This window comes from Ostrinia furnacalis, unplaced genomic scaffold (assembly GCF_004193835.3).
Source record: "Ostrinia furnacalis isolate ACB-3 unplaced genomic scaffold, ASM419383v2 OfSCF7441, whole genome shotgun sequence".
NCBI classification, from domain to species: domain Eukaryota; kingdom Metazoa; phylum Arthropoda; class Insecta; order Lepidoptera; family Crambidae; genus Ostrinia; species Ostrinia furnacalis.
In genome coordinates, this window is record NW_021137680.1 from 151,511 (window position 1) to 168,660 (window position 17,150).

Consider the following 17,150-nt stretch of genomic DNA (forward strand, 5'->3'; position numbering starts at 1 on the left):
ATTAATATTATTAATTTGGTCCCTGACAGAGGTGTCTTCAAAAATGACTTTTTTAGGAAAGCGGTTTTTTGTAATGTAATAATGTAATAAACCTGGGGCCAATTCGTTTGTTTTGCGAGTTGCGACGTAATAATGCTACACAATTTCTGCTTAGTTTAATCCAGCTTTTGGATTTACAAATTAATTTAACATCGTCCTAGATACATCGTTATGCAAACTGTAAAACTTTTCAGGGAGGACAAACAGCTTCTTTAAAACGAATTATGTAAGGCACGTGATATTTTCAGAAGTTTTTCGGTCAAAATGAATTGTAATGCAGTAGACATTACCAAGTAAGTCAACACTGGAATACTATTAGAAACTTTCTGCATTAAAATCTCATTTTAAGTAAGTAGGTACCCACTAAGAGATAATAGCTATCGCTCGTTTTCACAAACATTACGTCGTCGTTCGTTACGTCACACTGTGCGTGACGTACAAGGTGACGTGACACACGAACCAATCACAAAGCCCTATTCAACACTGTACGTTCGATTTGCTGTTTCACTTAGCGAGCATCATTTGTGAATACGGGCGCATGTGTAATGTCTTGGGTCCTCGTCCACGGCGAGTAGCGAGTAGCGCGTTGGCATCACTTCTGTAGTGCGTTGCAAATGCGACTAACGCGCGTTAGTAGCGATGCTGTCGAAATAGTCACCGTGGGCGAGGGCCCTATAAAACGTATAATTTATCCTAATGTTGTATAGTTATCAATTAACAACTCACCTGCTCGTAGCACCAAAAACACATTTAATATTATATTAATACCAACAGGAAAATTTATAATAATATACTATCAAATTATAACACTACAGGTTATTAGATAGGCAGTAATAATCACTTCGGATAATTATTTTGGCCGCACCCGCTCTTGGCCCGTGAAATTAAGGCAATTTAAGGGTCTATTAACTGCCTAGTTTGGAAGCCTTTACGACTTGAAAATTAATAATTCATTGGCTTATTTAATAACCCCTCGTTAGGTTCTAGTTATGACCTGTTTAACCTTGACTTAATTACTAGTAGATAGCTATGATACTACGATAACTTTGTTTATTTTTTATGTCAGTAACGATGTTAAAAATATAACAACGACGGCCAATAATTGACCAAATTATTTGGTGCTGTGGTTACCAACTTATCTACCACGTCAGAACTCACAATGTGTGTGTAAAAATATTTATCCGATTATATTTTGGCTCTAAAATTATCTAGTGTTATGATGACGTTGTATAAAATGTCTAGGGCAATCAATTTCTCAATTTAACTTAGACTGGGTTGCACCATCTTACTTTAACATTAACAGACGTCAAAAATATGTCAAACGCCATACAAAAAATACCGGTTATCGTCAAAATAACGGTTAAAGTTAGGTGGTGCAACTGAGCCTTAGTGATGTTGAAAAACGTTAGCTGAACGTTTTTATGCGCGTCCTACAACGTTATGCACGTAACCAGGCCTGGCTCACTCCGCGCGGTACATCCGATAATTACCTACAGCGAAGCGCCCCGCCGGCGGGTATTATATCAGTCGAGTGTCACGCGCTCGCCCGTCAGGACGCTGGCTTGCGTTTTAGTATGATTATAATTCTATGATCGAAGTATTATTTAAAAATGGACATAAAGAGAGAGAAATATTGTGCGGCGTTCGGGTGTTTAAATTCGAAGAGAAATTACCGGATTTATCTTTTTTTTTCGCTTCCCAAAGATGCTGAAAGGTATGTTGGCCATGTAGGTAATCAATAATAAAATTCTTGGGATAGTATAGGATTCTTTATTTTTCTGTAATAGTATGTTTAATTTATCTGTCTTATGTTAAAATAGGTAGGTATGAATGAAGACATTGTAATAGAACAAGTTTTTTTAATCCTAATTAGGTATATTTGAAATGTTATTTTTACTTACCTACATACGTACCTCATTACAAATAAGTAGATTAATTATTTTTTCACTAGACAGCAACCCTAACAGCGTAAGAAGAGTTCAGAGGCACGCGATAGAAAGAGACAAAACTTGTAGGTGAATAAAATTGTAGGTACGTAGTGCTGTGCGAGCTGAATTCCACTGTATCGCGTCGCAGCAAGACTCGCATTTATTTAAATCGTCGTGCGGAGTAATCATTCTGTACCTGTACTATTACTTATTCTGTGACGTAACATATTAAAGTAGATCAACGTGACGATTTTATGAAGAACCCACAGTAATCTACTTCATCAGATACGGAGACTTACCTACCAATTCTATAAAATGTTCAGTCACGAATTGGTCAAAACAGTTGACTTCAGCTGTTTTGACCAATCATATCGCAGAATCGAAGAAGCGTGTCTGTATTGGAGACGTTAAAAATTAGCGTAATCGGGGCCCAGCTTAGAGCCCACGCCCACAGCGTTTATGAAACGCGCGACAGCATCGCTACTAACGCGCATTAGTCGCATTTGCACTACAGAAGTGATGCCAACGCGCTACTAACACGCTACAGCAGCGCGACTGCATCGCTACAAAAAGTCGCCGTGGGCGAGGGCCCTTAGTATCATACTGTTACCTCAACGCATCATTTGCAGTATACTCGTACAAGCATTACTTGAACATAAAGATTACCTGTTACCTTCATATCAGTTGATTAATCTCGGCCAAATGTCTTTTAGTAATGAAGTTGTGCCGTAACCGAACCAAATTATCGCGATAAGGTATTTTGATGCAACCATCAACTTTATAGTCACTAAACTCATAGAGTAAGAAGATCAGCCAGTACAGTCCAGTTTTCTGTTGCTACGTGAGTCCAAGTTTTGATTCTGTGTACATAAACGTTCATTCAAAGACAGATGCTTGGCCATAAAAGGAACGAGTGGATCAGAGAAAAGACGGGGGTTAGTGACGTGGAAGAAGTGATTGAGAGCCGTAAATAGAGATGGGCAGGGCACATTGCACAGAAAGACCCTGGAATGGAGACCCCGCAACAACACCCGCGGCAGGGGAAGACCGCCTAAACGGTGGAGAGACGACATCCGGCAACAGGCTGCAGTGAACTGGATGCGTGTGGCCAGGGACAGAAGTCGATGGAGGGTTGAAGAGGAGGCCTATGTTCGAAGGCGAACCCAAAGGCTGCTATAGATAGATAGATAGATAGTATATAAACGTTCTACACATGAAAGAGAACGTGCTAGGCCCGGTTTCCACCAAGGCGTAGGTAGCGGATCGGAGAAATGTTTTGAATAACCAATCAGATTTCATTCTGTCAATTTTATTCAATCTGAATGAAATCTAATATTCTCCGTGGGATTTGGTGGATACCTTGCCTTAGAGCGGCGTCAGCGTCAGATAGATCGAAGCGTCTAAGATAGCCAAAATGATCATTCTGATGTTCAATATTTCATATTAATGTAACCAGTCAAAGTAAGCACATTGATTGAGGCACCTATTGGGTTCACATTATTTGACTGACTGTACCTAAAATACAGATTAAAAAGTATCTAGTAGTGGTCAAAATCAAGATCCAAATGACGAAATGAGTCTTTTTTTAAGTTTAGCCACTGTTAAAAAAATAAAAACACAACTGAATGAATATTGGTTAATTTTGTTATCTGTTCACCTTGGGCTGTATTTAAGACGCCTAAAGATACCATTCAGAATTTTTACGGTTAATTTTCTTCACAGTTTAAGGGAAAAATCGTTAGCTACGAGTATAGTGGTTATAAAAGTAATGTTTGTAGTTAACGACATGGGATAAGAACAAAGAAACGGTATGAAGGAAAAAATCCAAAATTGCGCCCTTTCCTTATCTTGATTGAGGTGTTATTCGAAATAGGCGGTAACTGATATTATTACAGTAAAAGTGTATTCAGTAGGTAACTTTATACCGAAAGTCTCGTATTAACAATCTGTTTTGGTGGACCCGATGGCGTCTTGAAACCTGCTTACGGGTTGTCTCCACGGAATCCACAATAAAAGAAAGAAAGAAAAAATATTTATTTGGTACCAAAAATAGAATGATACAATTGAAATAAAGCAATACAAAAAACGATAGAAGTAAAACATCCATGTTCTATTGGTTAACTTTATCAAAATAATCACTCGACATTGGCAGAAATAAACCTCTCCCACAGAGAAGGATTAATTGCCATCAATAAAAAAAGACACCAAAGGAACAATAATACTTCCGAAACTACATAATAAACATATTTTTATATGGTGACCAATCACAATGCCAATTCGTTTACATTCTTTTCATCATCATCATCATCCCTTTACAGTCCACTGCTGGACTATGAGCCTCCTCTACTAATAGTGTGGAGGGTTTGCAATAATCCCCACGCTTGGCAGGCAGGTTGGAGATCGCAGTTTAAAAGATTGATGTTTTTCAGAGAGCGCTGCTGCCCGTTCTTTGTTTGATGTGTAGTCCCTAAGTCTAACATTCTTTTAGAGGAATCAAAAAGACGATTGTTTACCTGTTGAAGTAAACTTACTGACTCCAACTTTATTATGTAAACAGAAAAATGGTTGAAACAAGATGTTATCACGCTGCAATTAACTGCGATAAAATCGTATTACATTATAATCAAAAACACGGTATATTTAAAAGCGAGAATTTAAATAAAATATAGCCATTCATTTTAATAATAGCTCTTGATAGTATCAGAGCGGTTCAATAATGTTTGTTTTCTAAAACTTTCATCGGACCAAGTTTTAAAGGACTGGTTTATTTTAAATTAAAATGTTTTCTACAGAAAATAGCTTTTATTTTTGTTGCCTTTGCTCACTTGAATGCATAAAATTTGAAGCCCTGTGGTGTTATGGTAAAACCATAAAGTTAATATTCTTTTCGCTAGGTAGGTATATTATTATTAACTTTATGGGTATAACTTGTACAAAAATTTTATTATAGGTATATTTTTCAGCTGAGGACGGCTTCACCATACACATTTTCAGCTGAAAAAGTACCTAAACGAAGTTTAGCAGGCCGAGAGTTTCTGAAAACCATCAGTGGGGACAAAATAATTGTCATGGAAATTCATTCTGTGTTTGGGCGAGTCAGTATTGTTCCAAAAGATGCCAAGAGATATTTGCCTACTTGTCGTGAAAATTCTTGTTCCTTGATGCGTACGAGTCGAATATTACGCTCATGGTTAAGTGAGCAAGTCGGCTTTCCAAGGTCTTGGGCTTCGGGACTTCCCCGTAGCGAGCCGAGGGTTCCGAAAAAGCCGTCAATGAGGGCGCCATAGTCATGAAGACGCTTGTTTCAATGCTTTCATGATGATTGTAAGAAAATAACACTGGTGGTCAAAAAACAAACCGTTTCTTACTTGTCCTGAAAATTCTGGTTTCTTGTTGCGTAATAGTCGAATTTCATTAAATTGGGCCTGTCTAAAACTTCTAGGGAAGTCACGGAAATGGTATGTTAGTAGAAAAGCATTTTTGTACATACTTGTCATGAAAATGCTTGTTGCTCGTCGCGTACGAGTCGAATATGTAGTTCAGCATGGGCGAGTCAGCCTTCCCGGGCCTCGGTCGCCGGGGCTTCCCCGTGACAGGCCGAGGGTTGCGGAACACCGTCGGTGGGGGCGCCATGGTGGTGGAGATGCTTGGTTCAGTGCTTGGAACTGTGGAGCAAGAATTTAGGCTTTAAATTCGGCTAATGGAGTGACGGGCTGGAAGACGTAGCGTGGGCAGGCCTCCTACTAGGTGGATTGACGATCTGGTAAAGGTCGCGGGAAGAGCTTGGATGCGGTAAGCGCAAGAGCGTTCATTGTGGAAAATCTTGGGGAAGCCTTTGTCCAGCAGTGTACGTCATTTGGCTGAAACGAACGAAGTCAGTGTCAACTTTTAGAGAAACAAGATCAAATAATAATTTAGCAAATGAGCTCATCTAATGCGAATATACTACGGCGTGATAATATTACCGTGCAGGAACTGAACCCGTACATCAATGAGCTGGAGCTTTTTGTGCGTTGTAAATGATAATAGAGATCATGACAATAACGATGATAATGGTGATGATGATGATGATGAAGAAACTAGATTTTCACCTATGGCGCTGGTCTGTGGCGAGACAGCCTTGGCAAGCACCGCCATTAGTAGCACGATGCGGTGCATGCCGCCGCATCCTACCCGCTGAGCAGGTTATCTGGAACAAAGAAAAACATTATTAGATTTTTTTCATCATCTTCATCATCATCATTTCAGTCATAGGACGTCCACTGCTGAACATAGGCCTCCCCCAATGTTTTCCATGTAGATCGATTTAGATTTTTCACCTATTTGTGAAAACTTTTTTATAGGCTTTTAAAAAGCACTTAGTACACGTTCCAGTATTAACCCTACCACCGCTTCAGAACAATAAATGGGCCAGTGCTGAGAACAAGCAGCGCGAGAAACTCAGTGTGTATTTTGTGTTTCATCAGAGGTAAGATAGCCAGTTCCTCTGTGGTTAAGGATTCCGGGTGAAACTCGTTTCGACCTTTGGCCTGATTATCACTTTTTATCCTCTGAGATGCAGGAGCTATCAATATAATACCAAACCTAAAGAAACTACAAGCAAATAAAAACGAAATTTTGGAAACTTCTTGACCTTTTTAGTCTTACCAAACTGTCAGAAAAATAAACCAAAAATACTTTAATGTAAGCAGTCAAGTACTCTGCTGTCAGAAGTTTCATTATTTAAATAAGTGCTTTATAAAATAATAACAAAGATACCTTTATTGCGTCTTGAAAGGTCAATCAAAGTAAGATCTTAAAGTCATTAACGTCAAAAATAAACCCATTTCAACAAAACTTAGATATTGTTTACAAATTATTTAGAAGCTGCAGATTCAATATTTTGATCTCAATGAACGCTAAAATTATTTGGTAATTCTTCAAAGAAGAGATCTTGAATAACTTTATCAAAGGAAGTATTTAGAGATCAGAAAACATTGTTTGATGGGTTGATTTCTAACGAATTATTAATACTTTTGGAAATTACTTAAACAATTTTCTTCTTCCTTGAAGAAAGAATTTGGAAACTTAGTAAATCTTTGGCGAACCCTTTGTTTCCACTACTTATCAGTAGGAATATCTGCCAGATAGCCACATTATGGACGCTAATTAACTCCCTCATCTGACTGAAAACTAGGTACTTACCATACCAGTTGTAGTAGTACCACTAACTTAGTAGTATAGTAAGCAGTAGTAACTAGCAACAAATTATCAGAAAAAATTTTACCAACATGAATGTGCTTGCTTTTCTGAGCATAATCTTCCCAAAACGGGACTCTTTGAAATTGCCATTCTCCAAATTTTATTTTCAATCGCCTTACGACGCCCTTGGGATACTGCTTTGATCTTCTAGCAATGGAGTTAAAATAATTGTAAAAAAAATATTGTGATGTATTATTATTATAAACCGAAAACTAACACGACCGAAGCTATCAACTCATTTTTTTATTCAAAATAGGAGAAATTTACCTTCTAGAGTTTTATTACACGATTATAATCGTTATAATAGATGGAACCTTCGTAGACCGTTCTAGGAATATTCATGGTGTAATTAGTAATGCTAATATTGCCTATATTTTTCTAGGTAGTCTGATTTAGTTAATTTAGGGGAAAGTGTTGGTGCTAGGAGTTACCATAGCCATGACACACATGGATTAAGAATTATACTAATTCTCTTTTATTAGGTCAAATAATATTAAATAATTATGTATTTATACCAACCAAAAAATCTGTTGAAAATACACGGGGAAAATAATATTGAAGCAGTACAGGGCAGATATTATGTACCATTGTAGACTGCATCCCACTTAACATCAGGTGCGATAGTGGTCAAATACCTGCCTTGTTATGCATAAAAAGAATTAGACCAGATTTTGGAAAATTTGAAAAAAAAAAAAAACGTAAAAGATACAGCTAAATCAAGATCAAATCATGGTCAAAAGAATTTGTATTCTCAAAATGACATTACACACCCTACGAGTTTGTGTAAACCAATTACAAACACCCTGTTCGTTCCTTTGTTCCTTTGTTTCAGCCGAAAGACGTCCACTGCTGGACAAAGGCCTCCCCCAAGGATTTCCACAAAGACCGGTTCTGCGCCGCTCGCATCCAAGCACCTCCCGCGACCTTCACCAGATCGTCGGTCCACCTAGTGGGAGGCCTGCCCACGCTACGTCTTCCGGCCCGTGGTCACTACTCAAGAACTTTCCTGCCCCAGCGGCTATTTAGCTCTATGAGCTATGTGCCCCGCCACCCTGTGTAATCTTTACTATTCCATCAGACACTGTATAATTTTCCATTTTATTCGACTCCTGAAGACAATTTACACAGACAGACCCGTGTGAAAAACCAGTATCTACTACCTATATTGGATTTTAGCACCACTAGCACGTAGCAAAAATTGAAGCAAAAGGTACAATATAAGGCAAACGACTGTGTCGACATTTAATTTGCCTTACATGCGGCAAAACTGTACCCATTGTACATTCCACACAGTTCTTGTAATCAATGTTTCACTTTGAACTGCTAGTTAACATCTAACGAGGGACCTGAAAGGGAAATTTACGATAGAAAAAGAAATTTAGGTAGGTATATTGGCATGTGTTTTTTGAAGACTTTGCTCAGCCTGAGTTGCACCACCTTATTTTTTTTAGTGCTTTTTGTATGGAATTAGACAGATTTTTGACGTTTGTCAAAATTAAAGTAAGATGGTGCAACTCAGCCTAAGATGAAATTTAATAGAAACAATCCACAAAATTGAATAATTTGCTAAAATGAGAGAGAGAGAGTAAAATAAAATGTTCTTCTAAAACAAAGGTCAATTTTGTTTTTACCTCAGTCAAAATTATTAATATTTTGATCACTGATTTAAAATCGTAAAGGAATTTGTATACGATTATGTAATTTCGTGAGCCATTTGGGACTCAAAGCTTCGAAAATTCGTATTGTAAAGTTGTCTTTGAAATTAAAGTACACAATTTTGTTTGCTACTGGTTGTAAAATCATCAGAAATATGACGCTACTAAAATAAAATGTAAACAAATTAAATGTTTCAAAGATACGCATCGCCGAGTTAAATTCGTTTGTTGGGTCTATATTAACCCTTAGAGCGTTCGCTTTCGTTGAAATTGCGAATTTAGGCTCTGCCCCTTCACGGAGTTAATGAAAGGTTAAACTTTACGAGCGGTGCGGTGGCGTTTGACAAAATTCACTTGGGTCCTAACCAGGTTCATGAAACTTAGTTGGCTAGAGTGAGTCTTAAGGATAGTGGAGAAGGCAATATATCGCACGTAGTTTCAAGTTTGAAGACGATAATCAAAAGCTTCGCAACTTAAGTATAAACTGTTATCATCATTTTTTATTTCTTTCGCTAGTTCTAAACAGCGAAAATAAATGAGAAAATTGATTAAAAACACTTGGGTAAAAAATTACTGCCATAGGTAAACTGCGATCTTTCTACTGCGAAGCGTTTGGTCTTGATTTATGATGATTGAGATAAGGTAACCTAATCTTTGTAACTACTGGAAATTATTTTCTGCAAAAAAATGAGATATTGATCTAGCTAGATTTTTCATAGAAAAAAAAACTGCCTGTTGCAGAACCAAACTCTGAATCTTTCATATTTAGGCTGAGTTGCACCACCTAACTTTGACCGTAACTATAAAGATAACCGATGCTTTTTGTATGGAGTTTGACAGACTTTTGACGTTTGTTAAAGTTAAAGTAAGATGGTGCGACCCAGCCTTAGAGTAATATTCATTGCTCGTTCCTTTTATAAGGAACTGGCAAAGAGGCTCACCGAAGTAACTGGTGATCAAAAGGCTGGCAGTTATTTCGGTCAAAGAATAAGCCTGGCCATACAACGTGGCAATGTTGCCAGCCTTTTATTTATTAATTTATTTATTTTGGGTACCATTTCCGACTGCGGCGCTGGGGTTGACATTTTTTTTGTAAAATTTTGTAATAACACATATTAAGTATTTATTATTAGCAATTTTTAAAGGCATGTATTTAAATGATCTTTTTAAATTAGCAAAAACGGCAAATAAAAAAATCTATTTGGTCGTCTATTTTAATGATTGATCCTCTTTCTTTGAGACATAAAATAAATAAAATCGATCGATATTTTAACCTCTTTTGAACTACGCAAAAAAAAATTGAGATGTAAAAATTATATCTGATCGTTACTTGTTGGTCCTCAAAAATAAAAGAAATGAGCACCAAATATTCAATATTGTGATACTTTTTTAAATAATTCGATCTGTATAAAATAATTTTTGTATATATCAAATAATCTTCAAAATAATTATGTTATGGTACTTATTTTTATTAAGTTGTAGTCAAAGGATGGAAACTATTTAAAGGCATGTCTAATCGACCCGTTGACAGATGACTTTATGGTCACTGATCACGGTCGAGATCGGTACCTATACTAAGAGAAAATCAACCTTGCGATTTGAAAAAAATAAAGAGGTAAAAATTATGATGTCGGGTTCAGGGATGTCAGAAGTAAGAAATTATTTTACATAGCGCCTCTAGTCCCAAACTAAGCAAAGCTTGTAATTTAAACAAACAGGGCAATGTACTATTCTGCTTGCTTATTGGCCGCTAAGCCCTTGGCCAACTCAGTAACCAATGACGGACGATTGTTACTCAACCACAAAGTACCGCGTAAATTAAAAGATATTTTTTAATTAAAAATATTAACCAATAATATTTTTTGTTAGATCAAATATATTTTAAAGTTAAGTTATACATAGATCGAAATGTATTTATTAGGTGATCAATAATAAAAGGCAAACTTGATATAAAAATCATCAAATTAACAAAATTAAAGATCAATAACTAAAAAAGAGGATCAAATATTATTTTTGTTTACCAAATATTAAAAGAGTATACTAAACATAAATATTATGTTACCTTTAATGAAGATCATTCATAATTTATCCGTAGATCAACTAATATAGACTCAATAATTAATATAAAGATAAAATATAATAAAAAACATCATTTATTTTTAAAAGTGCACATACAAAAAAGATCAATTAGTTTTTAGAGGATCAAATAATATTGTCCCATTTTTAAAGTTTAGATTTTAAATAATTTTGAGTTTTTTATAAGTAAATATGTTATAAAAATGTTTATTGCTTAATGCGTGACAATAGCCTTAACTTCTATGTTATAGACTTAGTTACCCAGTAGACTTCAAAGTACCGTACCACTTTCAAGACCCTCATTTATACAATCGTTTTGTTCGAACAGTAAACCCTCACAATTGGAGTGATCCATCTCCTTTTAAAAGTCATTCCTTCCGACGAAATGAGACAGAAAATACCGTGAAAGGCAAACAAATGGTACGGAATCAGCCTCGAATTGAATTAAAACGTGTGGGCGAAGACTCTGATAAGTGTAATTTGTCTTAAAAGCACGAAAAAATCAGGTCTTAAGAGGAGGTTCGAAGTTTTAAGTTTCAAAAGAGTTCATCAGATATTGGTACTGAGTGCCAGACAAAGTAATAAATTACAATGCTGGTGAATTGTGTGGAATAAAAGGGTACGTTTGACGTTGAAATAATTTCAATGAATAGGGGTTTAAAAAATGGTAAAATTTTTGTTTGTTCACTAAACATTGATGCAAAGTTTTCTCTTTTGTCTATTTGATTAATGATAATGCGTAGGTTAAAGGGTAAACGTTAAATATACGAGTAATTTGAATTTTTTAACCTATCTTTTACTCCTGGATGGTGGATGGATATTGTTATTCTTTGAAACTAAAACCATTAATGAGAAGATAAAGAGACCCAAGAACAAACATGGATAATTTTTATCCTGTTTTTTAAAGGGGTGTAAAGACACATGTGCTGTAAAAACCTTATGACAGACCGAAATTCTTCATTGCAAAGCCGCATGCAAAAGCTTAGATAACCCCACATTATTTTTGTCTCTTTTACTCATATCGTTATCTAAATATTATTAAAGAGATGTATTGTTCCAAGTTTTTATATCAGGCATGTTAGAACTTGGCCTTAACCAACAATTTCTCTTACTCAGTCGCTCGCACCCACATCGATCATTAGGAGACGGATTCCGGCGAATAATGTTAACATCCCAGTCTTGTACGAGTCGGCACATTTCGGGTTTGACACACAGCTCAAACAATACGGCTACAAAGGGTGAATTTGTGTGTCAGAACGGAATCATTTCATATGTTCGGGCAGGCCTCTCACTAGGTAGACCAAGACGATCTGGTGAAGGTCGCGGGAAGTACCTGGAAATCTTTGGGGGGGCCTTTGTCCAGCAATGGGCGTCATTTGGCTAAACGACGAACGCGAAAATGCGTCTCCACATAGTACGAGGTCTGCCTATACTACGTCTTCCGGCTCGTGTTCTCCACTTGAGAACTTTTCTGCCACAGATTTTCCTGCAGGTTTTCCTTCGTAACTTCTTATTTCTGATTCGATCACGCATTGAGTTTTGAGTGATCTTGAGCTTTATTATTGACGTCTTGACGAAAGATTTGTGAAGTCGTATCATTGAGGTTTTTTACGGTGTACCCTCTGTATGTTCAAACCGTTCTTGCCATGCTAGGCTCATGTCTTTCCTCATTTTTATTTCATCGACTGCGAGCTTGTATATTTAATTACCGACATCGGATATATTTTTTCCGTTACACGTTTTGACATTGCAGTATGATTAGGATCTTACTAATCTTGACAAAGGAATCGTATATTTATGAATGGAGGGATAGAGATTATTTTAAGGAGTTCAGTTTTTAGCGCTTTATTGTTTACAATTTTTAGAGTAGGATTTGTACTAGTTAGTGCACAATTTACTGGAATTCCCACCAATCCAAGCTAAGCTCGGGCGTAAGCCCGTATTCACAAACGATACATGCTTAAGTGAAGCAGCAAATTCGAACGCAAAGCTGAGCTGTGATTGGTTCGTGTGTTGCCCTGTGCGTCCACGCGCACTATGAGACCTCATAGTAATGTTTGTGAATACCGGCGTAAGTGTGTTTGTTAAGAGTGGTTTCACTACAACGAGGACCTAATGAATGAAATGATACCTGTAGTTGAAAGAACCAAAATCCTTCTTTCCTCGCCACGTTATTTTCTAAGTCCCCAAAGAACTTCTAACCCCGTCCCGTACTAATGCACCTTCTATTTCTATTCCTTTCCGGAATCTTAGCAAAAACGTGGCCAACTTTGTTCAGCTTTCAACAAACTAGTCTGATAGTGACACCTGTACTTTGTCATAGAGATTTCAAGAAGACAAAGTTATCGATATACCCTAACTTATAAAACCTTAATTATGTTAGAATTTTACTAAAGAATGTACCTGTTTTAGGTAGGTAGGTAAAATTTAAGACGTAAAACATTAGCCTATGTATGTTCATTCTAAAAAAAATCACACGATACTAACTACATAAAATATAATCTTGGCGCATTGCAATTCAGACGGTTGAAGGCACTGGCAGATTATGCTGTTTTTGCCAAAAAAACGTAATAAAGGATTGTTTTTAGCTTCTGTTTCTGATCTGTTCGCTAATTACATAATATTATTAGCTGAAAACAATGATGGTCTCCAAATACTCTGAAGTTGTATAAAATAAATACAATTTAATCTTATCGATACAATAACACCGATACTTACCACATCCCTATTCATTGCGGGCAAAAAGGAAAGGAATTAACTTGTGCCATTATTTAGTGAGGATAACTTGAAGTAGTTTCCGCATTGTTTAAGTGACGGGAAATTAACAGCAAGTTGATACAAGTTTCAGCTATTCATGGAGGCTATTCCACCCGCAAGGTAGACCGACGACCTCATAAAGGTGGAAGGCGCTGGATGCAGGCCGCTACCAACCGTGCGATGTGGAAGTCATTGGGGGAGGCCTGTATTTAGCATTAGACGTCCTGTGGCTGAAATGATGATGATGATGGAGACTTAACGTGGTGTGCGGATTTAATGACTTATTTCATTATATTTGACAAGATTCGTTTCAAATAACTGACGTTCACTCTTGGACTCCTCCCCCAAGGATTTCATCAACCTTCACAAGATCATCAGTCCACCGAGATTAATACATATATTGACGGGATATAACTCACTGTGTTTAAAATCTTATATAACTTACTGTATTTTTCAGGAAACATTTCAGGTTTATTACAAATCGGGAACGAAAGGTTCTAGGCCCCGTTGTTTGGTGCCCATGTATTGGAACCCCCGAGTTACTAATTACTGATCACCTAGGTTTGTGAAATGCCTTTGAATGCAAATGGCACTGGGTAATTCTCTGTGGCAATCTATGTCCTATTTCCAGCAGATTTCTGATATACAACTTTCCTAATCCTAATTTACTTTTATTTTGACTTGCTGTGTTTCTGACGTCAGTCTCACCGAAGAATGATCTAAGTTATAAGAAACTGTACACTTGGGAATAAAATTAAACAGTTTTAATACTAAACGTTAAGTAATAAAACCAATAATCTTCATGAATACCATCATCCAGACAGATCCATCATCCATTACTAAGCCGAAGAAAAACGTTATAAGGAAATTATTTTGATCGATTACTTCTAAACGATGTGAAAAGTATCGATAAATCATCATTTAGTAGGTACATATTTGGTTTAGCTATGTATAAAGCTACAATTATTTAAGCCTATTGAAATTTGAAAGTAAAAAGATCGCGTAAATTATATTTACGAGTATTTACTAGTTTTTTGCTATTCCCGAAAGAATTTATATCTGTCTCTATAAGACAACTGCACGTAACCACTTTAAAACGCGAGACAAAAACTATTTTATATCTACAACTAGCGGCCGCCCGCGACTTCGTACGCATGGAATCGTTTTAACCCCTTAGGTGGAGTTTTCGTTTCTTAGCGGATGCCTACGTCATAACAAAACCTGCATGCTTTTCAGCCCGATCCGTCCAGTGGTTTGGGCTGTGCGTTGACAGATCACTATGTCAGTCAGTCAGTCAGTCATTCAGTCAGTCAGTCAGTCATTCAGTCAGTCAGTCAGTCACCTTTGAGTTATATATATTTAGATTCACACCTATTAGATAACCCTAGATACAGCATTTAAATGCATGAAGTGGCGAAACCCGTAACTAAGAGTAATTAACTAAAACAGTTTTCTCTCTCACCAAACACTATGTTACGTACGGAATGCATCCTCTATAAAGTTAGTTGTTAATTTGTGGCGACGCGAGTTGTGTCGAGCTTAATAGAGGTAGATGCAGTAAAACTGTTTCTAAACTAGAAATTTTAGGCTTTGTGCATACAGAAATACATCTGGGAAACGAGGGTCGTAAATTCGTGATGTAGTGGAGACTATAAACAGTTATTGCAACTCACGAAGGCGAGTGCGTTTTACTTGTGTATGTACGTGTACATGCACATAACGATAGTGTTATGTCTATCAAAACTTTCGAAAAACCAACAGTAGCGAGCCATCACACATGTAAAGCCTACTCGCCTTCGTGAATTGCAACAACTAAGTATAAATGACTAGCTTTCCGCCCGCGGCTTCGCCCGCGTGGAATTTCGTTTGTTAAATTTTCCTGAATTTTCTTTGCTATAAACCTCACGGAGCCTGAGACCTTTCCAACGAATGCAAACCCGTGGAAATCGGTTCGTGCGTTCTGGAGTTATAGCGTCAGGAAGGAAAACCAGACTTATTTTTATATAGTAGATATAATTATGATAACTCGGAAATAAGGTTTTTGAAGTTGAAAAAGAAACAAATCTGTATTATGCCGAATCTTGGCTCTCGTGAGGAATACTCAATCTCGATCCCAAGCACAGATCAGTAATTGATTGAATTTCATTATGTTGACCAATCAAAGGCTCTTAAGTTTAGATTATACACTTCAGATAGAGTTTTTCTTAATAAAGCCCAAAGTTCTTAAAGATTAACCGCAACACCATCATGCATGCTGTGGTAAGAGCTATTTTGTAGAAAGAGAATACGTGCCTTGATCAGTAAGCATAGTTATCCAATCAAACAATGCAAAATAATTAATAATTAAGCCAGCACACAGTATCCATATACGTCACGTGCGAAATCCAGCATTTATCAATTTTGAACGACAGAAATCCAGCTGATATGGTTGTAATCAGAGCCCATTAAATTTGCATGTGCCAGTGAGTGCGGACTAGATTTTGTGTAAATAATGTTCATTATGCTTTGTTGATGTTTTTGATGATATTTGATGCTGAATCACAGTAAATAGGGCAGGTTTATTGCAATATGTGTTCAAAATCATTAATTTCGTGGATATGTATTTATTACCTTTGAAAAATGATACCACTTTTCATTCCACAAGTAATATTCCCAGCTCCATTAACACATAAAGTAGTAGGTGCTAGCCAGCTTTTGCCAACTGCTTCACCTGCGAGAAATTCGGTCAGTCACAGAAAGACGTTGAGGCCCGGTTTCCACAAGGCGAAGCGGAGTTTCCACCAAGGCGAAGCGGAGTTTCCAACACGATTTTTTCTATAGGATTTGAGCGGCGAATGTACGGCGCGGAGTAGACTAGTGCGGAGCGAAGAGATATGGAAATAATGAAATCTGATTGGTTAATCAAAATTCAAACATTTCTCCGCTCCGCTTTAGTGGAAACCCCCTTTCAAACCAGGATAAAAACTATCCTAAAATATGTATAAGTTATAACTTATCTAAATTGGTTCAGTAGTTTCACCCACAGACGGAGATTTTGCATGTATACTATTAAGCTTCAACCACACCAACGCGTGCAGATCGCCATCGCCGGCGCGATCAAAGACCAATAACAGTATGAGTGACCCATGACAGTTTACGCGACCTGTCATTTCCCTATGATCGCGCCGTGATCGCCTGGCGCGCGGCGATGGCGATTTACACGCGTTGGTGTGGTTGAAGCATTATTAGTATACAATGTAATAAGTATAACAACATCACTTTGACATGGTTACTAAAACCCTGTCAAAAAACATGACCAAAACAATTTGATCGATCACGTTGATTTGACGTCGCACAAATTGCTCCTAAAGCTAAAACCTACGGTATACATATTCATGAATTTGTTATGTATTCATGAAATTCGTAAGTACGTAGGTCGAGTAACTAGTCTGTTTTTTGCTTAGTTCTAGCGTAT

The 17,150-nt window shown here is 37.1% G+C and overlaps 1 protein-coding gene across 1 annotated transcript in view; it reads right to left on the reverse strand.

The window, feature by feature from the left end:
* Positions 1-17,150, reverse strand: part of LOC114364482 (hemicentin-1) — an 82,595-nt gene that overhangs the window by 15,717 nt on the left and 49,728 nt on the right. Inside the window, exons 2-3 of the mRNA XM_028320652.1 lie at positions 6,059-6,156; positions 5,458-5,632 (exon numbers count right to left, since the gene is read on the reverse strand). Of these exons, the coding sequence (XP_028176453.1) occupies positions 5,458-5,632; positions 6,059-6,125 (242 nt within the window). The 5' untranslated portion in view covers positions 6,126-6,156. The remainder of the gene's footprint in view (positions 1-5,457; positions 5,633-6,058; positions 6,157-17,150) is intronic.